We start from the raw sequence: 26069 nt of genomic DNA, 5'->3' as shown, positions 1-26069 counted from the left end.
CTCACCTTGTCTGCCTGCCTCTTTTCATTTCCTGTCTTTTCAGCTGTCAAGAAATGGAGACCCCTTCTGACTTCAAGATGCCTGGGGATCACATCATTGCAGGATTGTTCCCCATCCACTCTGTCTTAGAAGACAGAGACAAACCCGAGGTGACCTTGTGTGAGAGGTAAGTGAGGGATCTGAACCACTATCTCGTGGAAGTCATCCACAGAGAAGTCCTGCTTCTTCCACAACGCAATCTACTCAATGTGGAGTCAACTTGCTAATTCCTTGCCTCTGGATTTTTGCAGGACCAGGACCTCCATCTGAATTGCCCTCCCTTTTCCTAACACCCACTTACACCATTCTCTGTCACCAAGAGTTCACTCAAGACAGGCTTCCTTTGGGAATCTTTCCCTGCGATGCTCACCCATCCCCATCTATGTTTTATTCTCTTCCGTCTGCCCTTATTCAGTTGATTATTTTGCTTTGGGCTTTTTCTGTTGGATTACAATTAGGCTCCACATTTCAAGTATCTTTTTGTCTTTCCAACTAGACTCCTCAAGATAAAAGACCATGTAATAATGGCTTCTCTTTTAACACCACCTCAGAAAATGGTGATAAAAATCTGAATTCTCCTTTCCTTCCAAAAATACTGCCATGTGCAGAATCACAAGTAGGGGGTGCCATAATGCACAGAGCATGGGGCCTAGAGTCAGGAAGCCTGAATTCAAATCCTGATTCAGACACTTACTAGCTGTGGCACCTTGGACAGGTCATTTAACATCTGTCCGCCTCAGTTTCCTCATCTGTAAAATAAGGATCATAATAGCCCCTACCGTTGTTGTGAGAATAAAATGAGATATTTGTAAAGCACTCAGCACAGTGCCTAGCATGTACTAGGTGCTTTAAAAGCTCTCCTTCCCTTCCTTCCCACAGAATTTTAGAGTGGGAGGAGCCATTTAGTCCAACCTATACCCAGAAAGAAACCCCCAACCACAGGCCACCCAACAAGTAGCCTCTGCCTGAAGACATCCACAGACAAGGCCCTCAATTCCCAAGTGGCCCATCACACAAGTGAATAGTTCTAATTACTTGGGAAATTTTTCCGGACATCGAGTAATAAATTTGCCTCTTTGCAATGCTGCCTGGCATAGACAAGCCAAGTTTATAGACATAGAACAATAGGACAACAGTGACTGGACTTGTGATCTCGTTCATGTCTGGACCTCCCAGGTGAGGAAACTCCCTTCATTGATATAAGTGGGCATCTTCTCTGCAACTGATAGTCTTAGAGTGTAAGTCTAGAGCACCAAGAGGTTCACTGACTTGTCCACAGTCCCATGTGTCAGAGGTAAGACTTGAACCCAGGTCTTCCAGACTCCCAGGCTAGCCCTCTCTCTAGCCTCTACTTTCAGTAGACTAAGTATCCATATAATAAGAGGGTCACTATTACAAGTTACTGAGTGACTAAAGATAGTAGAGCAGATGGTACCTTGGGGTAAGAACTGGGCTAAAAATTCTGCCCCAGACACTTACCAGTAAGTTACATCCCCTCTCTGGGCCTCAGTTTTCTTGCCTGTAAAATGGGGGTAATGTCACATCTATATCACAGATCTTCAAGGAAACATGAAGGTCTGAATCAAATGAGATCATCTACATAGAGCCCTTTGCAAACCTTAACGTAGTATATAAATGTTAGGTATTCCATAATATAGAGGACTAGAACCCTACCTCAGTTAGGAAGAAAAAGGTCTTGGCCTCGGGTCTGGAGGTTCAGTGCTGATGACCATCCTTACTTCTCTGGCCCTGCGTTTCCCATAGGTCCAAGACCTTCAATGGCCATGGCTACCACCTTTTCCAGGCCATGAGGTACTCCATAGAGGAGATCAACAACTCCAGCTCTCTGCTTCCCAATATCACTCTGGGCTACGAACTCTATGACATATGTTCGAAGTCTGCCAATTCGTATGCCACCCTGAGCATTCTCTCCCAGCCCAGAAGCAATCTTATCAAGATTCCTGAAAACTTCATCAGCTATTCCCCCAAGGTAGTGGCGGTGATTGGGCCAAGCAGCTCTGAGCTGACCACCATGTCTGCATCTCTACTGAGCACATTCTTGATCCCCCAGGTAAGCTGGAGCCTTTGAGTCCCTGGTCCAGGTCATCAGTGCAGGAGCCATTAACATGCACCAGCTTATTCCTGTGTTATTTTCAGGTTTAGCCAATGGCTCTCAATCATTGGTTTTTGACTGATCTACACAAATTTCCTTTCTTTCCTTCTTTTTATTTCATGACCCCTTGATACCATTGTCTATCCTCCCCTTTAAGGATGAATGTCTGATGAATAAGTGACCCTTCTCCTGGACCATGCCAACTCTTCTACATGCCCCCTAATCCCATCCATTCTCATCTTCTCTAATAGATTGCCCCAGAATTGCTCCCCCTCAAACACTGACCTCTCTTTTTCCTCATTCTTTCCCTGCTGCCTTCAAAAATGCCTGTCTCCCCAATCCTTCAAAAGCACTACCATCTCCTCAAACTATTGTCTTCTGTCTTTCCTTTTCTCAGCCAAACTCCTAAAAAAAAAAGGTTTCTACACTCATCCCCTCTACTGCCTTCCTCTCATTCTTTTCTACACTCTGCAATCTGAAGGTCGACCTCCTCACTTAGCTGAAATGACTTTCCTCACAGTTGCCAATGATCTCTTAACTGCCGAGGCTAAAGGCCTTTTCTCAGTTCTCCTCCTTCTTGACCTCTCTACAGCATTTGACACTGTTGCTCACCATTTCCTTCTGAATAACTTTTTTCTGAATGCACCCCTCTTCTTCCATAGTTCTCTCGAGATCACCACCACCAGGTTCCCAACATTGGTGTTACTGTAGGTCAGTTGGTCTTACTTGGCCCAGATAGACATTGCTAACTGGATTCCTACTTCCCCATCTTTTCTCTGTCTTTTAGAGCCCTTCATAACCTGGTCCCTTCCTACCTTTCCAGTCTTCTTACACACCCAGTGACACTGGCCTCTTTGCTGTTCCTTCCACAAGACAATCCATCTCTGGGGAATCTTCTCTGGCTATTCCCCCATGACTGAAATGCTCTCTCCTCCTATCTGCCTCCTACCCTCTCTGGCTTTCTCCAAGTCTCAGATAAAATTCTACCTTCTACAAGAAGGATTTTCTTATTCTCTTAGTGTTAGGGCCTTCCCTCTGTTGATTAGCTCCAATTCATCCTGTCTCTGTCCTGTTTGTACGTAACTGTTAGCATATTGTCTCCTCGATTAAATTGTGAACTCCCTGGGGTCAGGGACTGACTGTGTCTTTCTTCATATCCCCACACTAAGCACCATGCCATATAGTTACAGAGCCAGCACTTCATAAATGCACACTGACTTGACTGTCCTAAATGCCCCCCTCTTTCGGCTCAGACATTCACCATCTTAGTGCAGACCTTCATTGCCTCTCACCTGGACTACTCCATAAGCCTGTTCATTTGTTTCTGCCTCAGGTCTCTCCCCACTCCAGTCCTTCCTACGTATAAGCACTACAGTGATATTTCTAAAGTACAGGTCTGAGCCATGTCATTCCCTAGCTCATAGGGCCATGGAATCATAGATTTAGAACCAGAAGAGACTTTACAAATAAGGAGACAGAAGCACAGATACAGTAAATGGACTTGCTTATGGTTGCACTGCTCATATGTATCTGAGGTAGGATTTGAACTCAGGTCTTCCTCTCAGGCCAGTACTCTACCTACTATACCACACAGCTTCTCAATGCACTCTAGAAGCTTCCTATTACTCTTGGCTCAAATGTAAACTTCTCTGCTTGGCATTTGAAGTACTCCACAACTTGAGTTTAACTTAATTTCCAGCCTTATTATATAATACTGCCCTTCATCTATGCTGTGGTTCAGTTAAATTGACCTTCTGTGCCCTTGCCTAGCTGTCTTCCATGCCTGGCATGTACTGCTTCCTCGCCTCTGCCTCTTAGAATCCCTTAAAAGCCTCAAGTGCCCCCTTCTTCATGAAGCCTTTCCTGATTTCTCCCTTCCCCCCAATTCCCTATAGTCCTGTTTTGTATATACTTATGTGTATGTGTGCATGCATGTGTACACACACACACACACACACACACACACACATACACATCTCCCTCCCTCGAAGGTAAACTTGAGAGCAGGATTATTTTATTTGCGTCTTGGTGTCCCCAGCACCTAGCAGAGTGCTTAATCTTTGGTCTTTGATCGATTCCTTCCCCATAGATCAGCTACGGGGCAACCAGCAGCACATTAAGTGAGAAGAGGGAGTACCCCTCATTCCTGCGCACGATCCCAAGTGACGTGTACCAGGTTCAGACGATTGTGATGCTGCTGAAGGAGTTTGGGTGGTCTTGGATCTCCATGATTGGCAGTGACAATGAGTACGGTTTGCAGGGAGTTCAGATGCTGGAGGACTTGGTCACTGAACAGGAAATCTGTATCGCCCATAAGGATTTTGTGCCCATTTCAGCCCAAGCTGATGACAGCATAATGCAGAATATGGTGCTGTCGCTCACAAAGTTGGGAGCCAAGGTGGTGATTGTCTTCTGTACTAGAAATCAAGCCCGTGTCTTCTTTAAGGCAGTGGTGCTGGGGAATGTGACTGATAAAGTGTGGCTAGCCACAGAAGACTGGTCCATCTCCAGTTACATCACACAGGTGTCTGGCATTTCAGGGATTGGGACAGTGATTGGGGTAGCTATCCCACAGAGACACATCCTTGGATTAAAGGAGTTTGAAGAGGCTTACATCCAGGCTAAGAAGACCTCAGAGCCATCAACTGATCCTGCCCAGGATGGAGATGATCAGATCTGCAATCAGCACCTGTTTCTTACAACAGATATGAATACTGAGCTGAGTGCATTTTCCATGAATTCAGCCTACAATGTGTATGCTGCTGTGTATGCTGTGGCCCACGGGCTGCACCAGCTCCTGGGCTGCTCATCAGGAGTCTGTACCACAGGCAAGATCTATCCTTGGCAGGTGAGAGGGGGAAGCTTGGCCTCCACAAAGCATTATTCTGGAAGGATTATTCTCCAGAATCCTTTGGTACCCAGGGGACTCACTCCATTCCTCTTAGAGCACTAGATCAGAGTAGACCTCTCCACACTCTCAGTGTAGAAAGGGAATGGGAAAGCCAGGAAATCAAAGGTAAGTCCCTTGAGGAAAATTCTCATCTCCTCACATTTTCCCGTTCTCCTCCCTGTCGTGCCCCTGGCTTCCTAAAGATGAAATTCAGAAGTAAAAACCTCAACAGGGGAACCCTCTACCGATACGACATCTCACTTGGGAAAGGGAAGAGATCCCATGGAAGGGGCTATCTCTCTCTAAATAACCCAGACCTGGCTGGGCTCAACACTTTCCAAGAAAGTAGATTCCTACCTTGGTGCTTTTACTTCCTTCCTCTCTCTCTCTCTCTCTCTCTCTCTCTCTCTCTCTCTCTCTCTCTCTCTCTCTCTCTCTCTCTCTCTCTCTCTCTCTCTCTCTCTCTCTCTCTCTCTCTCTCTCTCTCAAGGAGGCAGTCAGGTTAAGTGACTTGCCCAGGGTCACATAGCTAGTAAGTGTCTGAGGTCACATTTGAACTCAGGTCCTCCTGACTCCAAGGCCAGTGCTCTATCCACTGTGCCAGCTAGCTAGCTGCCGTATTTCCTCTCTTTTTAAACAGCTCTCATCTTGCATTCTTTGGGTTCTCAAAGGAAGCTCTGTACAGTTTGTGGTTGGGGTACATGGTTGCTATATATTGTAGCTGCTGGAGGAGATCAAGAAGGTGGATTTCATGCTGCTTGGAAACTCTGTGTCCTTTAATGAAAATGGAGATCTGTTCAGTCGATATGATATTGTTACGTGGGACTGGAATGGCCCTAACTGGACCTTCAAAGTCATTGGAGCTTCCACATGGTTCCCTATTCACTTGAAAATAGATCAGACTAAAATCCGCTGGTACAAAGGGAAAAAACAGGTAAGAAGCCACCTCTGGGAATCACATTGGGATAATCACTGGCCAGGTCACTCTCTGATAAAGCAGTCTAGTGTCCAGAACTTAGGGGTGCCTGAGGGATGTCAGGGTGGGATAGTTTCCACAAAGCTGTAAATAAAAATTCGCAGTATGCCAGACCCTGAGGCGGTTTTGAGGGCACAATTCTTATCTATGGCTACTAGGAAAGTCCAAAGGGAGATTATCCAGTAAGTGAGCCCTGAAATGGCGAGATTCTGACATCTGTCCTTCTTGCCTGGCTTCCTGAGCCTTTTTACAGTATTGCCTTTTAAGGTCCCTCCTGCTCATCCCCCTCCTTTGGCTGTAGCCCCTTCCAGTCTGAAGTTGGGATGCCTGTGGTTTTATCCAGGTGCCTCGGTCAGTGTGCTCAGAGGAGTGTCCAGCAGGAGAGTCACGGAGGATAGTGGGACCACAGTACTGCTGCTTTGAATGTGTGCCCTGTCCAGCTGGGACCTTCCTCAACAGCAGTGGTGAGTGGCCAGCCTGCTTCCTCATAGTTCCACAAATTAAAAGACTCCTCCCCTGCCACCCCTTCCTGAGACCAACACGTCCAAGTCTTAGCAAGCTTTTACATCACCCTGTATAGTAATCACAGACATTTTTATGGCGCTTCAAAATTTACAAAGCAGTTATTCTCATCAGGAAAGGTAGAACTGAGGCTCCACGGTCATTTTATCATGAGGTAGAAAGACCTGGGCTCAGATTCTGCCTCAGCCACCTCATGTGGCTCTGGGCAATTCACTTAATCCCAACTCATTGTTTCTAAATTCATAAAACGGGGATAAAAAGAAGTACCTACCTCACCAAGCTCTTTTAAGGATCAAATGAAATAGTATTTGTAAAGTGTTTTGTAGGTGCTAGGGAGTGCCATAGTGCATAGAGCGCTGGGCCTGGAGTCAAGAACGCTCATCTTCCTGAGTTCAAATCTGGCCTCAGATACTTACGAGCTGTATGACCTGGGTAATTCACTTAACCTCTGTTTGCCTCCGTTTTCCCATCTGTAAAATGAACTGGAAAAGGAAATGGCCAACCACTCCAGAATCTTTGCCAAGAAGACCCCAAATGGGGTCACTGAGAGTCGGACACAACTGAGCAACAAAAGTGTTTTATAAAACTGATAGTATTATATAAATGTGAGTCACTATCTCATTAGGCAGCTTCCTTATGCTTAGTATCCATAATGGGGCAAAAATTGTGCTCAGAGTAGATTAAAACCCAGGGTGGAAAGACACAGCCATGAGCACCAGAACGTCTTTAGGCCTAAGCTCATTCTATAGCTTCTATTTCACCTCCTAAAGGTTACAGCCTATTCCCACCACCTCATTAAAACTGGCTTCCCTTCATATTCCTTCAAAGAGGCCTATACATGGGCCCTATTTGCAGGGCTCCATATCATCTGATGATGCCATACTTATCATGTCCTTCTCTGACTTCCTTTGCCAAAGTACAAATGGTAGAATCTTTCCAGTGGACAAATTTGTGGCAGACCTACACTGTCTTATATATAGTAGTTCATGGCCAAGATCAGTCTGTCAGTCAGTCAACAAGCATTTATTAAGTGTTTACTGTGTGCCACACACTGTGCAATCGTAGTGACCAGTTAAAGTGGCTTATTCTTCCCAGTCTGGTTTTAGGTTGGAGTTTCCATATCCTTTTCTCAGAATACTCTTGATCTATATTCGTTTCTGCTCTTAAAAACCCCAAAACAGAGAAACTGTTGAGCCCTAAGTTAGGAAGGCAAGTTTGGTTGATGGAAATATTGGCGGGAAAGACAGAAATCACCTTCCTCTTCAGAGTGGTGAAAGCCATCTACACAAATGAAATGTATCCATTTGGATGAGGAGAGGGGCCCTTACAGTAACTGAGCACAAGAGGAAGGAGTCTGCTTTCCTCTGTTTACATGGACTACGAGGATAACTGATAACCCCAGGGCTGTAGTGGTACCCACAGAACTAAAGCCTACAGAAGGGCCTCTGGGATATGTGTGTATGTAGCTCTAAGAAGGATACTGCAGGTCATGGAACAGAAATCTCCTGTTCAAGATGAGGAGATGCAGATGGGATCGGATCTTCACTGAGAGCTTACTGAGACAAAAGCTGTGTCAAAGTATTCCAAGCTAGAGCCCTGTTTATCTGTTTGTCCTGTAGTCTGGCCAGTGCTTTGCACATGGCTAATAAACTTTGAAGCTCTCTTAGGCTGAGGTGACAGCCTCTCTGCTCAGGCTTCTTCTTCCCCTTACTTACAGACCGGTACCGTTGTCATCCATGTCAGAAAGAAGAATGGTCCCCAGAGGGCAGCCACACGTGCTTCAACCGCACCATTGAGTTCCTCGCCTGGCACCATCCAGTCTCCTTGGTGCTCATGGGGGCTAACACACTGTGCTGCTCCTTTTGGCAGGGGTGACCAGCTTGTTTGCCTGGCACCTGGACACCCCTGTGGTGAGATCGGCCGGGGGCCACATGTGCTTCCTCATGCTGGGCTCCCTGGCGGGAGCTGGCTGTAGCCCCTACTGCTTCCTCGGGGAGCCAACGCCTCTCACCTGCCTGCTGCGGCAGTCCCTCTTTGCCCTGGGCTTTGCCATTTTCCTATCTTGCTTAACCATCCGCTCCTTCCAGCTGGTGGTCATCTTCAAGTTGTCAGCCAAGATGCCCACCCTCTACCATTCCTGGGTGCAGCACCATGGGCCCAAGATCTTTGTGGTTATGAGCTCAACTATCCAGCTTCTCATATGTATCATGTGGCTGGTGGCTTGGACCCCCTGGCCCACCAAGGAGTATAAGCAGTTCCCAGAGCTGGTGGTGCTGGAGTGTTCCAACAACAACTCTCCAGGTTATGTGCTAAGCATTCTCTACACCTGGCTACTCTCAGTTAGCTGTTTCGCCTGTAGCTATGTGGGCAAGGATCTTCCGGAAAACTACAACGAGGCCAAATGCATCACCTTCAGCCTACTCCTCTACTTTATTTCCTGGATTGGCCTCGCCACCACAAATGGTATCTACCGTGGCAAATACATGACAGCCATCCATGCTCTGGTCATCATGAGCAGTCTCGGTGGTGTTTTCAGTGGCTACTTCCTCCCCAAGTGCTACGTCATCCTCTGCCGCCCAGACCTCAACACCACTGAGTATTTCCAGGCCTCTATCCAAGATTACACACAGCGCTGCAGCTCCCCCTAAGTGTCTCAGCTTGGGAGGGGAAGGAAGGGGAGGATGAATGGTTGGATGGAGGGATGGGCAGGGTAGGGCTAGGTAGAGTTGGGGAATAGGGTGAGGAAAAATGTGAAGTCTCAACAGGACATATACTCTTCTTTCCTGAGGTTTGGTAGCTACGCTCACAGAATCCGAGCTGAAGGGACCTCAGAGGCTGGTCCAAACTTTAGCTAACCAGGAATCCTCCTCATAACAGCCAATGGAAGTCAGAAGGAAGCTCAAAAGCTATAAAGTCCAATCCGTATATAACCAAGAATTGTCTCCTCAACAACTGATTATTTCAATCTCTCTTTGAAGACATCCAGTGATAAAGAACTCACTAACTCCAGAGGCAGCCCATTCTAATTCTGAATAGCTTTACTCCTTTGGAAGTTTTTCCTAACATTAAGTTTAAATCTGCCTATCAACTTCCACCCATTTTAGGATTTTAGGATTTAGAGCTGAAAGGGGTAGTGGAGCTCATGTGTGGAAGGTGGTATAGAGGGCTGATAAATAGATTTAGAACTGGAGTATTTGAGATCATCCAGTAGAATGCCATCATTTTTAAATGAGGAACCTGAGGCTGAGGAATTATTTGCCCATGGTTACACAGATACTCCATAGCAGAGTAGGGATTCAAACCCTGATTCTCTGACTCTGGTACTGTTCCAGATGCACACCTTGCTACCCTTTAAGTAACAGGATCTAAAACCAGGAAGGACTTTAGAGATTACCTAATCCAAATTCTTCATTTTCTAGAGGAGGAAACTGAAGGACAGAGGAAAAGTGACTCCTCCAAAGTCACAGAAGCAGTAAGTAGCAGAGAGAGACTCCATCTCCAAACAAACACCTATAACTACTAAGCTTCTTGAAGTCTCTTTACCAGAAAGAATAAAATGGAAACATGAATCATAGGCTAATCGATCTAGTGGGATAGTGGAAAGAAAGCTGGATTTGGAGTCCAAGATCTTGTTCTGCCTCTCACCACCGGTGTGATCTTGGGCAAATTACTTTCAGGTCTCCTCAGGTTTCCTCCCCTGTAATAAGATGACTTCTAAGGACCTTCCCCAATTCTACATCTATGATTCCATGAGTCTGAGAAGCAACCTAGTCCGTCATTTTGCAGATGAGGAAACAGGTTCACAGGGGAAATGACCTGCACAGATCACCGTAGCAAAGCCAAGATTCAGTCTTCTGGATCCAAATTCAGGCCCCTGCACCAGGCTGCCCTAGCTTGGGGTGAGGGGGACGGGGAGCAGACGTCACCAGCGGGGAGGTGGTTAGAAAAGGTTTCACCCGGGGGCTTGGAACCAGGAGACTCGAAGAGGGTCTGGTCCAGTCCCTTCATTTTACAGAGAAGGAAACAGGCCCAGAGAGAGAGAGAGAGCTAGTCCAACCCCGATGTGTTTTACAGGGGAAGAAACACAGGCCTAGAGAGGTGAAGCTATTGCCCACGGTCCCCCAGCTGGGGAGCAGCGGAGCTGGCCCTGGCGCCGAGCTTCTCGGGCACCAACCCTGGGCACGGTGCCCTTCCTTCCTCCCCAAAGAGGCAGCCTAGCCCAGGGACCGGACTAGACAAGGACGCTACAAAGAACATGCCCCGCCTCCGCTTTCGGCTTCTTGGGGAGCCCCGCCCCCGGCCGAGGAGGGGCTGACCCCACGACCCCGGGGCGGTCCGGCAGCTAGCCTGGCGCGCGCAGCTGGGCCCGCCTCCGTCTGGGGGCGAGGCCGAGTTCGCCGCTCTGCCGTTGCCTAGGCAATGCGGGAGGCGGGGAGGTGGAGCGCTCACCCCGCGCGATCCCATTGGCCGCCTCTAAGACCCTCTGAGTGGCTGAGAGGTCGAGCAACATCCGGTCGCTCCCGCTTAAGCTGACCGCTCCGGCTTAAGCTGACCACCCCCGCCTTCCACCCCAACCCCCTGCGGTTTCTCATTGGCGTCTGGCGACGAACTCCGCTCTGACCCCGAGGCCGCGCGTCGCCCCGCCCCCGTCTCGTGCGCCCCACGTCACGTCCGGCGGCGGTTGTTCTCGGCTTCACTCGGTGCGACTGCGCACGGTTCGCCTCTGGCAGTTCCTCCGGGGGAGCTTGGCAGGCGCTGGGGAGTCTCCGGAGCGGGCCGGGCCCGGGGCAGGTGAGGCGGCGGGGCGCGCTCTCGGGGAGGGGCGGAGAGAGGCGCGGGGACGCGCCGCCTAGGGAGCGTCGAGCTGTGCTCAGCCGGGCCGTGAGGCGCAGAGGGGCCGGCGGCGGGGCGGGGGCGGGACCGGCCACCGGGACTGGGCCGGACCGGCGGGGCTCGCGGCCTCGCCTGTTAATCGGGCCCCGCTAGCGCGCTCCACTTGAACCGCGCTCTGTGACCGGACCCTGTTAGCCGTCCAGCTGTCCTGATGGGCGGACTGCCCACCAACCTTGTCCTGTTAACGGAATTCGCCATTGCCGTGACCCAGCCTTGCCCCCCACGACCCGCCGCCTCCCCCTGGGCCCCAGGGCCCGTGCCCCCATTAACTTTTCTCTGACTCTTTCTCTCCACCGGCCGCTTCCCTGCTGACTACGAACATGCCCATGTCTTCCCCCCTCCAAAAGACCCTCCCTTGATCCGCTGTCATGACCCCGGTGACCGTAGCAGGCCAGTGCTGACCCTGGGGGTTTTATGGTTTGCCATTTCCTCCTCCAGCTCATTTTACGGATGAGTAAACCGAGGCAGGGTGAAGTGACTTTCCCAGGATCACACAGCTAGTAAGCGTCTGAGGGCAGATTTGAACTCAGGTCTTGCTGACTCCGAGCCATCCAGCGGCCTCCTGCTCCACTGTACACACTGGCTGTCATCCCGTTTCCCTCCTCCCTTCCATGGCCAAACCCTTGAGAAGGCTTTCTACGATCAGCTCTTCCCTCAGCTCTCTGCAGAATGGTGTAACCAAAACTGTTCCCTCCTCTTAATCACCAGATCCTGTGGCCTTTTCTCATTCCCCACCCTTCTTCTCTCGGTAGCCTTTGGCACTGTTGATCACACTCTTCTCACTACCGTCTTTTCTCTCTCTCTTGTTCTCCTCCTGCTCCTCAGGCTGCTGTCCTGGGTTTTCCTCCAGGTCACAGCTGCTAACAGCAGGTGCCCTTCAAGTCTGTGTCCTTGATCTTCATCTCCTCTCCTCTCCTCTCCCTCTGTACCAGAGGGTCAGCAAACTGCAGCCATCCACTGCCTGCCTGTTTTTGTACAGCACTCCATCTAAGAATGGTTTTTACATTGTTGTTAAATACAATAAAGCTTAATTTTAAAATGTAAAAACCATTCTTGGCTTGCAGGCTGTATGAAAATAGACAGTAGCCACCCCATGCTCTATACTATATCCTTTGGTAATCTCATCAGGTCCTATGGATTCAGTTATTATTTCTATGCTAATGATTCCCAGCCCTAGCCTCTCTCCTGACAAATACTCTCCCATCTCCAGCTGGCTATTGGACACTTCAAACTGTATGTCTTATAGAGATAGATCTTAAATGCAACATGTCTAAAACTGAACTCATCTTTCCCCCCAATTTTCCTATTACTGTCAAGGGCACCATCATCCTCCTGGTTACCCAGGCTCAAAACCTAGGTGTCAGCTGCTCAATTCCTCTTCTCCTCCATATCCAATCTGTTGCAAAGTCTTGTTGATTATACCTTTTTAACATCTCTCATATATGCCTACTTCCTTCCTTTGACACTGCCACCATCTTGGTGGTGACAATGTCAGTCTTGTATTCAACAGTCTCCAGTGTCTCCCTGCCACCTTCAGGATCAGTCCTTCATAACCTGACCCCTTCCTACCTTTCCAGTCTTCTTACACCTTAACTCCTCCCCATCTCTTTGACTTAGTGATACTGGCCTCTCACTCCCATTTCCCAGCCCTAGACTTTCTCAACATTCTCACTCCTTTCCTCCGTCTTCTGCCCTCTCTGACTTCCTTTAAGTCCTGTTTTCTATAAGAAGCTTTTCCCAGTCCTTCTCAATATTATTGTCTTCTCCCTGTGGATCATCTCCAAATTATTCTGTATATCTAGTTTCTAATAGATGTTTGCATGTTGTCTTCTGCAGTAGACTGTGAGCTTCTTGGGGACAGAGACTGTTTGTTGCCTTTCTTGTCTGTCCCCAGTGCCGAGTGCCAGGCACTTAGTAGACACTTAAAAAATGCTTGTTGACTGACTCACCATTTACCATGTTCTGCTAGCTGTCATTCATATTAAATGAGCCGTTTGCCATAATTTTCCATTATCTGTATTCCCCATTGATCATGACTCACTAGTACTCCCATTAACCATTTTCAGCTAACCATATTACTTCCTTTTATAAGGTTTTATTGATGTCTGTTTTCATAGTTTTCCTCAGTAACTCTCTCCCAACCCTGCCAGAGAGCCATTCCATGTGACAATATTTTTTAAAGACGAGAAAAAGAAGAGAAAAATCAATTCAACTGATCAATTCTTTGAAAAAGTCCAGAATATGTCCAGTGAGTAACACCTGCAGGCCCCCCCCTCCACAAAGAGGTAGGCTTGGGTTGTCCTCTCCCGTCTCTTCTTTTGAGTCATGCTTGAGCTTTATAGTTTTGTTATGTTCACAAGTTTTTATTGATTTTTTTTTACATCATCATAGTTTTCCCCAGTATTCTTTCCCTCCATCCCTCCAGCCATTCCATACAACAAATAATGTTTTTAAGACAAAAAAAAATCAGCCAAGCTTATTGATACATGTGCAACACCTGTGTGTCTCCTACCTCTGAAGGGATGAGTTGGGGATATCTTCTCTCAGCTCTTGGTTTGAGGCCTGCTGGATCTTTGTCACTTTGTTACAGTCACTTTTGGTTCGGTTTGGTTTTGTTGGCTTGTGGTTTTTTGGTTGACATTATGTAGATTGTCTTCTTGGCTCTGCTTACCTTACTCCGGATCAGTTAATGTCGATCTTCCCAGATTTCTCTGTATTCATCATATGCATCATTTCTTACAGCATAGGCATATTCCATTACATTCACATGCCAGAATTTGTCTAGCCATTCCTGAATTAATGGGCCTGTACTTTGTTTTTAATTTGTAGGTATCACTAAAAGCGCCACTATAAATATTTTGGCATATAAAGGGACTTTGCTCTTATTAATGACGTCTTTGGCATATCTAAGCCCAGTAATGAACTCTCTCATTCAAAGGGTATAGATATTTTAATCACTTTATTTGCATAATCCCAAGTTGTTTTCTAAAATGGTTATACCATTTCACAACTGCACCAGCCACCTATTAGTGTGTCTGTCTTTCCGCAACCCCTCCAGCATTGACTATTGTTTTTTGTTTTTGTTTTATTATCATCTTTGCCCATTTGTAGGATGTGAGGTGAAACTTCAGCATTGTTTGATTTGCATTTCTCTTATAATTAGTGATCTGAAGCATTCTTTCAGGTGGTTGTGAATACTTTGCAGTTCTTCTTTTGAAGACTGTTTATATCCTTTGACCATTTATCTACTGGAGAGTGGCTTTTAGTCTTAAATGTATTTGTTAATTGTTTGTATATCTTGGACACCAAACCCTTAGAGAAATTTCATACCAGGTTTTTTTCCCCCCATTCAACCATATTCCCTCCTAACCGTGCTGCTTATTAATTGTGCCAAGTTAACTTTTTCTGGCTAGCTGTACCCTCCAGTAGTCACCTCCTCTGCTAGCCGCACTCCCATACCTCCTTAAGATTTTGCCCCCGTGACATGCCAGGCCCAACTTTGTAGCTCTCTTCCCACCCAAAATACTGTAAGCCTCCTTAGCTTCCCCACTCCAAGCCAAGCAGTGCCTCTTTCCTTGGGGACAGAGATTTTATTTTTATCTTTGTACCCATAGCACCTTGCCTGAGGTAGATACCTAAACATCTCCCGAGGTCTCTGGTGTGTGTTTGTGAACTAAAGGCAGTGCCACTCAGGTTCCAGGGTGGGTGATCACCTCTGGGGTAGTGAAAAGGGTTCCAGATTTAGAATCCGGGGACCTGTTCCTTAGTAGCTCTGTGACTTTGAGCAAGCCACTTATCTTCTGATCCCTAGTGTGCTCAGCATCTGTTTGGTGCCGGGGAGGTGCGCTTACACCTGCCTCATGACCTTCTGACAGGGCTGTCCCTCCTGCCTTTCCTCTCTGCAGATGATGGACGGCTCTTTTGTCCAGCACAGTGTGCGGGTGCTGCAGGAGCTCAACAAACAGCGGGAGAAGGGGCAGTACTGCGACGCCACCCTGGACGTGGGCGGCCTTGTGTTCAAGGCCCACTGGAGCGTGCTGGCCTGCTGCAGCCACTTCTTCCAAAGCCTCTATGGGGATGGCACAGTGGGCAGCGTCAGCCTCCCTCCTGGCTTTGCAGAGATCTTTGGCCTCTTGCTGGACTTTTTCTACACTGGACACCTTGCCCTCACTGCAGGAAACCTGGATAAGGTGCTCCTGGCAGCGAGGGAGCTTCGGGTGCCCGAGATTGTGGAGTTATGCCAAAGCTTCAAGGCGCAGGACTTGGTGGGGCAGGAGCTGGCCAGCCTGGAGACATCCATCCCCGAGGATGTGAATGGTCATCTCAAGCGGCCACCTGACTCTGAAGAGGAAGAAATGGCCAGGGCTTTCTACACGGACATCAGTGTTCAGAAGCCCTGCTCTCCCCAGAGCCCTCCCAGGGCCAAACCCAGTCCCCCTAGGCAGAGGGAGAACCCCTCCTCTCCCCACGAGAGACTCCAGCAAGCTCTGAAGCCCAGCACCCCAACCAGTCCTGGGGACATGGATTCTCAAGACTGTAAAGACCCCCGGAGACCCTTGAAGGCAGGAGGGGTCCTGCTGCAGGCTGGTAGTAATGAGGTGCTGTCCAGGGTGCTGGGGTGGTGCCCCAGGGGATGAGAGTGGGAGGGAGATGTTGGGGACCCAAGGGGCAGAAGCCCTTTAGTATGTGGGGTTGGAACATCAGGCCTTGTCCAAACTTGGAAACATGAGATCAGAACCTTCCCTGGCCTGCCCTACCACTCTGCTGAGTCCAGGTCATCGAGGAGACCAGGAAAGAGCCTCGGAGGTCTTCCACTCCAGCCTCCTCATTTTACAGATGAGGAGACAGGCCCAAAGGCACACAGATAGACAGAACTGGGATTCAGACTCAGGGCCTTTGATTCCAAGTCTAGGCTTTGCATTGTTGCCTCAGGTATGTCAACCAGCAGCAGGCCTCGTCCAATGGGGGGAGGCAGGCTTTCGGGTCACCGTGAGCAAACACCTTACCCCGGCCAAGCAAGGGGCTAGCTACTGAGTTGGGGGTCCCTCTGGCAAAGTGCCTGGCTAGCGAGAGGCCCTCTTAGGATGGGGAGAGGGCTGCTTGCCCCTGCCCAGCAGGCACGGCCCCCCAGCCACCCAGGATCCTTGTAAGTTTCGTTTGGTGACACCACCTCCTTGCACTGCCTGTTCTGCCGTAGTGGGAAGTGGTGGTCCAAGTTGAGGATGATGCAGATGGAGATGACATTTCTGAAACAGAGACTGTGCGGACCACAGGGAAGTCAGACGTAGCCCCAAAGCCTGGTGCTCTGGAGCCGGCCCTGAGCCTGGGCCCCCCCGTTGCCGACCCCCCCAGGAACAGAAAAGGTACAGCTGTGCCGGTTGAATGCCCCACATGTCATAAAAAGTTCCTCAGCAAATATTACCTAAAAGTCCACAACAGGTAAAGATTCTTTTTTTTTTAATTCCCCTTCCCCATTCCTACCCTTTCTGTACCCAGAGCAGGGAGCTAATCTGTCTGTTCTGGCAAGGTCCATCACGCTTTCCTTCTTACTATTGTCCCTGCCTGTTGGCCTTGGTCCCTGAGGGAGCCAGTTGCAGGCTTTAGCACATGGGCCTTTTGTGTCCTCTCTCTAGCCCAGCCTGCTCTCATAATCTTAACTGGCACAAAATGCCCAGAGTGGACCCTGGAAACAGATACAGCCCAGAGGGTGACCGTGTCACTGCAAAATTGGGACTTTGTAGTCTATGTGTCTGGGGCTGTTGTCAATCTGAGGCGCTGTGATCCCAGAGCTTCACAAGAGAGCTTACAACCGCCAGTCTGTTTTTAAAGTGTTTCCATCCAAAAGCATAACTTTACTAAATGTTTGCAAAAGAAACTTCATTAGAAAACTAGAAACCTGTTAGCTGTGCCTGGGATGTGATGAGATCCTCATGAAAGCATTCCTCCTTGTCAGAGCTTCATATTGTCCCCAACTTCTTAAAAACTCTTTGGAGTTCCTGTGGCCTTTTTAGGATGAGATTTATGTCACCATCCTCCTGAAAGTACTATCGTAGTTTCTAAAAGGAAATGGTATTGGAGATTTCTGTAGTAGCCTTTGCCTTGATGATCAAATCACACCTTAGAATTGGTCCATTTCCAGGGCCCGCCTTTCACATCTTGTCCAGCAATCACTCATAGACTCTAGCAGCACCTTCTGTTTTCAGACACAGGGCTGTCAAGAGAAAGCCATCCTGCTGTGGGCTAAATTCCTTCTCTCTCGGGTGCCCTGTACTAGGAGAGTGGCGCACGAGCACCTTGGTGGATTGTTTCTTCCTCTCTGGGCATCAGTCTACAACAGTGTGCAGTGGACCTTCTGGTCTAGGTGGGCAGTGTCAGACTCAGGCTGGTACTCAGATCAGTGGGCCAGGGAAAGGCTCTGCCCAGGGTCACAAGGGCAGTGGTTCTGAAAGGTTCATCGTCGAGGATTCTTAACTTGGGTTCCATGGATTGGTCCATAGATCAATTTTAGGAGGTCCGTGAACAAAAATGGGGGGGAAATGACATCTTTATTTTCATCAGCCTGTAAAATTGAGCATTCAGACTTGCTGAGGAGGGGTCCATAGTCTGGACCAGTCTGCTAAAGATGTCCACAACACAAAAACAGCTAAAAATTCTTTACCTCAGTATTGCCTAGGGCTGTTGTCGCCCTGCCAATTCACTGGGTGTATCCCAGGGAACCAGTAGTAGCTCTTTTGAGGAAGACAAGTTTGACAGTCACAGAGGGATTTTTTAGCTGAGCTCTTCTGAGAAGCGACCAAGTTTGGGTACGTGCATCCAAACCACGTTTCCAGGCCCTTCTCTGGGGTTCACTAGGGAGGGCAAAGAGACGGGCCCATACCTGGAACTGGAAGAAAGGGGATTGGTATTGACTTTAAATGCCTTTCAAAGTAGGTTTCTATAAGTGGTTGCATAGGACTGGATATGAATACATTACGTGGAAGAAGATGAATACGATGTCAAAGTAAATCTGAAATAACAGCCTCCATGTTTGGTAGAAAATGACTCTCCATTTGACCTTCTTCATATTCCTTTACTGAACAGGATAGGAGAGGGTGGGGGACGAGAGGAAGGGTTTCCCTTGAGTTTGTTATCCTGGTGTGAGCTGGGGGGTCTTTGTTCTCTTAGGACAAGGGATCTTAAGCTGTTCTGTGTCATGGACCTCTTTGGCAGTGTCCAGTGAGGCTGAAGGACCCTTTGTAGAATGTTTTTAAATGCATAAGATAAAAAAAACCGAAGGATTAATTATCAAGGAAACCAATCAGTTTGAAATCCCCTTAACAGAATATTTTTAAAAACAAGTTCGTGGGCCATAGGATAAGAACTCTTGTCTTGGTGTCATTTCTCAAAGCTTTGTGCACAGGGCTATATGTTCAGACACCTGTGGGCTCCCTTCCCCTCTTAGCATAGCTGAGATGTTAGGAATTGCGTATTCATCTGCTGAGTATAAGATTTGCTGAATGTTGTACATCCCCCCAAAACACGTTGGAGTGAAATCACCTCTATGGACAGCATCTTAGCAGAAGCGTGGAGAGGTGGGCAGCCCAGAGCTTACCAGATCACACCAGACTCTTCTTCAGCACCCTGGTGGCCTCTTGTCATGTACAGAGGTCTGCTCGGGGCTTTTCAGCTCCATTAGTTGTACTCCCCCACCTTGGAGAAAGCTTGCTCAGCCAGTCAGGTGCTAAACATGACCTCTCTCTAAACATCCTGGGCTTTGTGCATGAGAGGACACCTGTTGGTCCTCCTGGCATCAGGGCAGTGTAGGAGTGGCTTGGCTCACTCCCAGTGATGTAAGTTTGTCATCAGACTAATGTCCTCATCTTGGGACCCGAGTGGGTCTTGTCCTCATCCTCTGTAGCCTCCAGTTGGCCTGAAGGGATGGGCTCTGATGCTCTTGGTGGCTGGCTGCTCTCTGGCACAGTTTCCCCTGCCATTCCTGTTTTCTCCCTGGAGGGGCAGAGGGAGGTGGGGAATTGGGTCCATTGTGAAGGCTAGGAAGTCTTTCTAGCAGCCAAATGCCTCTTGGGTTCTGTTCCTTCCAGGAAACACACTGGGGAGAAGCCTTTTGAATGCCCCAAATGTGGGAAATGCTACTTTAGGAAAGAGAATCTCCTGGAGCATGAAGCGCGGAATTGCCTGAACCGCTCAGAGCAGGTATCCCTGGGCAGGCCAGAGAGGGCTTCCTCTTCCTTAGGGCCCGAGACCCTGCCCCACAGAAGGGACCTTGGAGGTAACCTCATCCAACCTCTGTCTAAACAAGAGTTCATTCCAGGGTGGAACTGTACGAATTAGAATGTCAGGGCTGGGAGGGGCCTCAGAACACAGAATATCAGAGCTGGGAAGGCCCTTAGAATCCAGAATGTCAGAGTTGGGAGGACCCTTAGAACCCAGGATGTCAGAGCTGGGAGGGCCCTTAGAACACAGAATGTCAGAGTTGGGAGGACCCTTAGAACCCAGAATGTCAGAGCTGGGAGGGCCCTTAAACCCAGAATGTCAGAGCTGGGAGGGCCCTGAGAACACAGGATGTCAGAGCTGGGAGGGCCCTTAAAACCCAGAATGTCAGAACTGGGAGGGACCTCAGAACACAGAATTGTGAGAGCTGGGAGGGCCCTTAGGACAGAGGATGTCAGAGTTAAAGAACCCTCCCAAGGTTACACAGCTAGTTCCTGGCTCATAGTCAGGTTTTTGCTTGCCCTGGGAACCTAAATTGACTTTGGGCGTGACAGGAATGCAGGCCGTTTTGCTCATAAGGAAAGGCAGTGGTGTTGCTGCCCACCTAGCCAGTGGCCCCAAATCCTCCTTTTCCCAGAGGCCGGGTGACAGGGGGTGTGTGGGCAAGGCTGCTCTCATCCCTTCTGCTTATGTGCAGCTCTGCACCCTCCCCTCCCCACTTTGGCTACTCAACCACTAGGCACACTTGAGCAGACTTTTAAGCCTTTAAAAGACGGGGCCAAGACTGTTCCATGCCTGACTTTTTCCTGACCAGGCTTGATGGCCTCAGAATACACACCGTGATGCCAGCCCTCTCGCTTTCAGGTATTTACTTGTTCCGTGTGCCAGGAGACATTCCGGCGGAGGATGGAGTTGCGTGTTCACATGGTGTCCCACACTGGGGAAATGCCCTACAAGGTCAGTCCCCAGGCTGTGAAAATAGGGCTGGAAGAAGGGGAGGGGCCCTACTGGTAGAACAAAGCACCAGAAGGGAGATGGGCACTGCCTCAGACTGTGTGACCTTGGGCAGGTCACCTCCTCTGGATGATCTCTGCAGTCCCTTCCAACACCTGGGTCCTAGGGCATCCCTGCTTTCTCTTCCCTTGGCTGCAGCCTCAGAACCACCCCCTACCCTGGCCCTGGGGAGTGGGCTCCTTGTGGCATTGGCACCTGGACTCTCCTCCAGGGACTGGTCTGTGGGTGCTCCGTCCTGGAGCGCGCTTGGCTCGGCCCTCGGCTGCCGTGACCCCAGACCCTTTATTTCAGTGCTCATCCTGCTCACAGCAATTCATGCAGAAGAAGGACTTGCAGAGCCACATGATCAAGCTGCATGGGGCCCCCAAGCCCCACGCGGTGAGTGCCTCGGGCCAGGAGCAGCTGCTGGGGGGCCTGGGGGGCCTGAGTGATCTGCTTCTGTACAGGACTCTGTCCTGTGGGCACAAGCAGCCTGCTGGGGAGGAAGGACGAAACGTAGGGCTGCCCAAGTCCTTGACTCCCCACCCAGCCCTCCCCTTTGCCATGCCGTGGGCATTTATTAAGCACCTGCTGTATGTGCTGAGCACCATGCCAGTCTCAGGATGCAGAGAGAGTACACTACAGTGCTGGTGCCAGGGGGCTTCTCCTCACGGGGCCCAGCTGGTAGGCCAGGCTAGTAGGCTCTGGTCGTGGAGCTGGGCCATGAGCTTCCCTGCCCCTCTTATCTGCAGTGTCCTACCTGCGCCAAATGCTTCCTGTCTCGAACAGAGCTTCAGTTGCATGAAGCCTTCAAGCATCGAGGAGAGAAGCTCTTTGTATGTGAGGAGTGTGGGCACCGGGCCTCCAGCCGCAATGGCCTCCAGATGCACATTAAGGCGAAGCACAGGTACATCCTCTCTCCTCAAGGGCCAGCCCGGGCAGCATCTGGGGGAGGCCATTGCGTTCTGTCCCACTGCTCCTAGGATATGCCCGAGCCTCCTCTGCAGCCTCCAGATCTGGGAGACTCAGCTGCCCAGCCCCCCTGGATGGCTGTCTGAAGGGAGGAGGACCTTGATTCAGAAACCTGTAGGTTTATTTACAGTAACAGTGCAGGAGCTGCCCTGGGGTCTGGCCTTAGAGCCTCTGGTCTATAGAGGCCGTCTGGGTGGAGGCTCCAGATTGGGAGGAGCCAGGCTGGAGGGGAGGCCCAGCACTGTCTAGCCTCGCCCTCTCTCCACCTTCTAAGGATGGAGACGCAGAGAAATGGATGTGTACCGAGACCTGTCTTTAAAAAAATGCTTTTTATTGGTCTCCTTCATTGCTCATCACCACTTTTCCCCCATCCCTGCCTTGGCCTCATCGTCACTCCCTCCTTAGCTTGTTGCCATCATAGTTTGGGGTGTTTTCCAGCCTTGCTGCCTTCTTTTTGCATCAGGGCTCACAGCTCTTTGCTCGTCTTCATCACAGTCGTCCTTTCCTGGGGCAGCGTGTACCTTTACCTTTCGTGGTATTCAGTCTGTTCAGCTGTTCCCTTCTGATGGGGTAACCAGTGGTTCTGGTTTCTGATGCCCTTCTTGTCTCCTGACAGATCTGTCAGTTCCAACCACAGAGAAGTTCCCTTTTAATGTCACCCAGTACCCTGGTTTTCAAAGCCAGTGGCTCTGGACTCGGTCAGCCTGTGCTCCCTGCTCACTCACGTCCCCTCCTGTCTCTCTGCCCTATGCACAGGAATGAGCGGCCATACGTCTGTGAATTCTGCAGCCACGCTTTCACGCAGAAGGCCAATCTGAACATGCACCTGCGCACGCACACTGGGGAAAAGCCCTTCCAGTGTCACCTTTGTGGCAAAACCTTCCGCACACAAGGTACTCCCGGCTCTCCTACCCAGCCCAGGAGCCTGCACAGCGGGGGTGAAAGGTAGCCTCCAGCCGGTTCTCCTGGCCTCCCACCAGCTAGACGCTGTGGTCATGACCGTTGTTTCTAGTCTGACCCTCCCCTCTTCCCTCTAATGCCCTGAGTACTTGGGATTCACTATGAGGACCTCCTAGGAGAGGGCAGTAAAGGGCTGAGCCAGCTGTGTCCCTCTCTTCCATTGTAGCCAGCCTGGACAAACACCACCGGACACACACTGGTGAGCGGCCCTTTAGCTGTGAATTCTGTGAGCAGCGTTTCACAGAGAAGGGGCCGCTGCTGAGACACGTCGCCAGCCGTCACCAGGAAGGCCGGCCCCACTTCTGCCAGATCTGTGGGAAAACCTTCAAAGGTGCCTACTCCCCTCAGGTCCACACCCCTTTCTTTGGGAACCCTTTGTAGGGAAAGCTGGGGAGAAAATGTAGAGCAGCATTCCTTTTAATTTCTTGATGGAAATGAGAAGTTTTGGGGGGTTAGCCAGAGAAGAAATTGGGCTGGAGGGCTTCACGAGATGGAAGCACAGTAGACTATGCATGCTCTGTGGTTTTGTACAGCCCTGGTGACTGCCTGCCTGTCCTTGGGCCTCCTTCTGGGGAGGAGATTTGGGGTTGATTTCACCTCTGTGGCTCCAAGGAGGAATAGTCCTTTGAAGCTCCCTCCAGTCCAGGGTGGGAGCAGGGCTGAGGCTTGACCCAAGGGCCCCCCATGTCAGGATGGCTCTCCCTCACTGCCTCACCTCTGTATTATGAGGGATTGAGGGCCAAGAAGAACCTTAGAGGTCCTCTGCTCTAGCCCCCCATTTCACAGATGAGCAGGTGAGATGGGTCTGGAGTAGGGGAGGTGACTGGTCCAGAGGAGCCAGTAGATGGGAATGCCCCGTGGGAAGTATGCTGTGCCAGACCTTTACAAAGCTCCATGTCTCTCTCCCCTGCACCCCACAAGCCGTGGAACAGCTGCGAGTGCATGTGCGGAGACACAAGGGTGTGAGGAAGTTTGAATGCACCGAGTGTGGCTACAAATTCACCCGCCAGGTATGAGCTTCGGGGTGGGCTCCCACCTCTGCTGTCTGTTCCCCTCCTCTCCCCTCCCCATCGCCCATAGCCATGATGCCCCTGCATGCCAGGGCCTGCCTTGGTGGACTGCTGATCTTCTCCTGCCCTTTACCCCAGGCGCACCTGCGCCGGCACATGGAGATCCATGACCGAGTGGAAAACTACAATCCCCGTCAGAGGAAGCTCCGGAACCTGGTCATTGAGGACGAGAAGATGGTTGTGGTGGCCCTGCAGCCTCCCCCGGAGCTGGAAATGGGCTCTGCCGAAGTGATCGTGGAGTCGTTGACGCAAGGCACACTGGCTTCCCAGCTCCCTGGCCAGAGACTTTGTACAGAGGAGAATTTTTCTAGCACAGACGTCATTGAGCAGTCTCTCATTATCACTGCCACCATCCCGGAAGACTGTGACACATAGCAGCCCCTTGCAGCCCCACCCCTGACCCTTCCCCAAATAAAGGTGTCACTTTGGACTCAGTTGCTACCTTCTTCCCAGGGTCTTCATTTCCACCTGGAGGCTTCATCTGTTCTCCCAGTAAATGGAGCCACTGCCAGAGAACCAGGCCACCTCCCCAAGACACACCAAGGCCTTCCCTCCTTGGGGGCCAAGGTGGGGAGTTTGGAATTCTAACCAGCACCCTTGAAATGCAGGCCACCCTCCTTTTAAAAAAAGTTTTGTGGATGATTTTTGTCTCTATATCCCAGCCATTTCTGGATATAAGCCAGCTCAGCCTTCCCTAGTAACAAAATCATCCATCAGCTGGGTCCCCTGAGCTGCCAGCATAGGCCACGCTCCACGTCTGCAGCCTTGAGCCCCGAGAAAGGGAGGGATGTGCATGTCTGAATTCTTCTCCAGGGCCACGTTGGCTAGAGTTATACTCCCTTGGCTTGTTTGAAGGTGGCCTTCGCCTGCACTGTAGTCATTGGCTCTTGATTTCTCCGGGTTTCCCTTCCATCACTGTCTCTTCCAAATTCCTCATCTTTGTTGTGTCTTAGGGTGCAATAATACTCCTTACAGTCATATGATAATTCACTGAGCCGTTCCCTGATGGGTGGGTATCGGCTTTATTTCCAGCTCTTTGCTATTGCAAAAAATGCTGCTATGGTTATTTTGGCACGTGTGGAACCTTTGTGTCTTGTTGAGACACCTTCCGTGGTTTTCCAGGACAGTGGACCAACAGTGCGTTAGTGTGCCCATCCTCCCCCAGTGTCTCTGTGCCTTTCCTCACCTTTTGCCAGTTGTGAGGTGAATCTTTGCAGTCATGTTAATTCACATTTCTCCTCTTAGTCGTGTGGTGTGATTTTGCACATATGGTCAAGAGTGTAATTTTTTCGAGAACTCTGTGTCCTCCCACTGCTTAGCTGGGGGGGGGGGGCATGGCAAGATCTTTAATGGTAAGAGATTGTGCAGTGACCCTTTTATTTGATGGCACTTGCCCCTCCAATGGGCAAGGCCTCTTCCACCCTCACAGAATCTCAGGTTGGAAGGGGGCTTAGTGTTAAGTCCCTAGACCTTTCCATCAGACCTCACATTTCCCTTGGCCTAGTCTTTCTCTCCTCTGGCTGTCAGTAAATACCAAAGTATTCACTGATAAAATTAAGGTGTTAGCTGATAAAGATTTCTGGTGTAACCCCTACAGAAGGAGTCTTAGGTGGAAGGGGTAGAATCCATCCCCTGGCTTCTAATCTGGCCCCAGTCCTCTCCCACTCCAGCAATGTTTGGAGGCAAGAAGCCTTAGCCCCCCAATCTCTCTTGTGTCCTCAGGGCATGGCAACTCTTGGGATGGGAGAAGGGTCACCACTGGCAGCCTAATAAAAACCAGTCCGCTTTCAGAGTTTGTGCCCATAAGCTTCCCTGGGACACATTTCCCAGATTAGACTTGGGCCGCATCAAACACCTCAGAAAGATAAAGCCTGGACCCGAAGCAAGAGGAAGCAAGGTGGTCGGCCTGCTACTCAGACCCACTTGAGAACAACACCTAAGCATGGACCACGTGTAGTACAAAGGAAAGAGCTGGATTTGAGTTCAAATCCCAAATCAAATATTCAGGCAGGTAATGAGCGTGGGTTGAACTATGTAACCTCAAAAGGTCCCCTCCTGCCCTAGCATCATGTGAATTATTGGGGCAAAGTCATGCAGTGGAAAGAACGCTGGATTTGGAGTTACAGGACCTGAGTTCCATACCAGCTCTGCCATTTACTACCAGTGTGACCAGGGCCTCAGTTTCCTTATCTGGAAAATGTGGGGCCTGTAGTAAATGGCCTGTGAGCTCCCTTCTGACTAAATATGTGACCTTGGGATAACATTTGGTGCTGCCTAGAAGGTCTTAAGGGGCACCAGACACCAGCACTGAACTGCTGAGAGATGGGTTTCCAGGGTGAGAAACTTCTGTGGGCCTCAACTTGCCCATTCATGAAAATGGGAAAATTTGTCTCAGGTAATAATACTAACTGATACCTATATAATTCTTTT

General features: G+C 49.8%; 2 protein-coding genes across 3 annotated transcripts; both read left to right on the top strand.

Annotated features, from left to right (window-relative positions):
• The first annotated feature begins 53 nt into the window (after window positions 1-53).
• On the top strand, window positions 54-9188 carry TAS1R1 (taste 1 receptor member 1). Its single transcript, XM_020972100.2, is given in 7 exon segments — window positions 54-166; window positions 1804-2110; window positions 4242-5000; window positions 5764-5976; window positions 6362-6482; window positions 8258-8389; window positions 8392-9188. Coding segments are annotated over 7 exon segments (2442 nt in total).
• A 1850-nt stretch (window positions 9189-11038) lies between these two features.
• Window positions 11039-24073, top strand: ZBTB48 (zinc finger and BTB domain containing 48). 2 transcript variants are annotated; one of them, XM_078145720.1, is made up of 11 exons: window positions 11039-11331; window positions 15339-16031; window positions 16631-16872; window positions 19515-19702; window positions 20509-20601; window positions 20870-21036; window positions 21390-21544; window positions 22366-22502; window positions 22736-22900; window positions 23491-23579; window positions 23718-24073. In XM_078145720.1, the coding sequence occupies exons 2-11, from the start codon at window positions 15339-15341 to the stop codon at window positions 24012-24014; spliced, it is 2226 nt and encodes a 741-aa protein (XP_078001846.1). In that variant the 5' UTR covers window positions 11039-11331; the 3' UTR covers window positions 24015-24073. The 2 variants fall into 2 exon arrangements, with proteins under 2 accessions (XP_078001846.1, XP_020830616.1); XM_020974957.2 differs by having other exon boundaries at window positions 11049-11331; window positions 19515-19626; window positions 20950-21036.
• Window positions 24074-26069: the final 1996 nt, after the last annotated feature.

This window comes from Phascolarctos cinereus, unplaced genomic scaffold (assembly GCF_003287225.1).
Source record: "Phascolarctos cinereus isolate Bilbo 61053 unplaced genomic scaffold, phaCin_HiC Scaffold_726;HRSCAF=1367, whole genome shotgun sequence".
NCBI lineage: Eukaryota > Metazoa > Chordata > Mammalia > Diprotodontia > Phascolarctidae > Phascolarctos > Phascolarctos cinereus.
Note: the sequence above shows the minus strand (reverse complement) of the source record. Positions and strands in the feature narration are given on the sequence as shown.

What these genes read in the sequence shown, in the direction of transcription:
- ZBTB48 (XM_078145720.1), top strand. Translation starts at nt 15,339, where the DNA reads ATGATGGACGGCTCTTTTGTCCAGCACAGTGTGCGGGTGCTGCAGGAG. An exon ending in TACCTAAAAGTCCACAACAG is followed by an intron (nt 16,873 to 19,514) that starts GTAAAGATTCTT and finishes TGTTCCTTCCAG; the next exon opens with GAAACACACTGGGGAGAAGC. An exon ending in GGGCCCCCAAGCCCCACGCG is followed by an intron (nt 21,037 to 21,389) that starts GTGAGTGCCTCG and finishes TCTTATCTGCAG; the next exon opens with TGTCCTACCTGCGCCAAATG.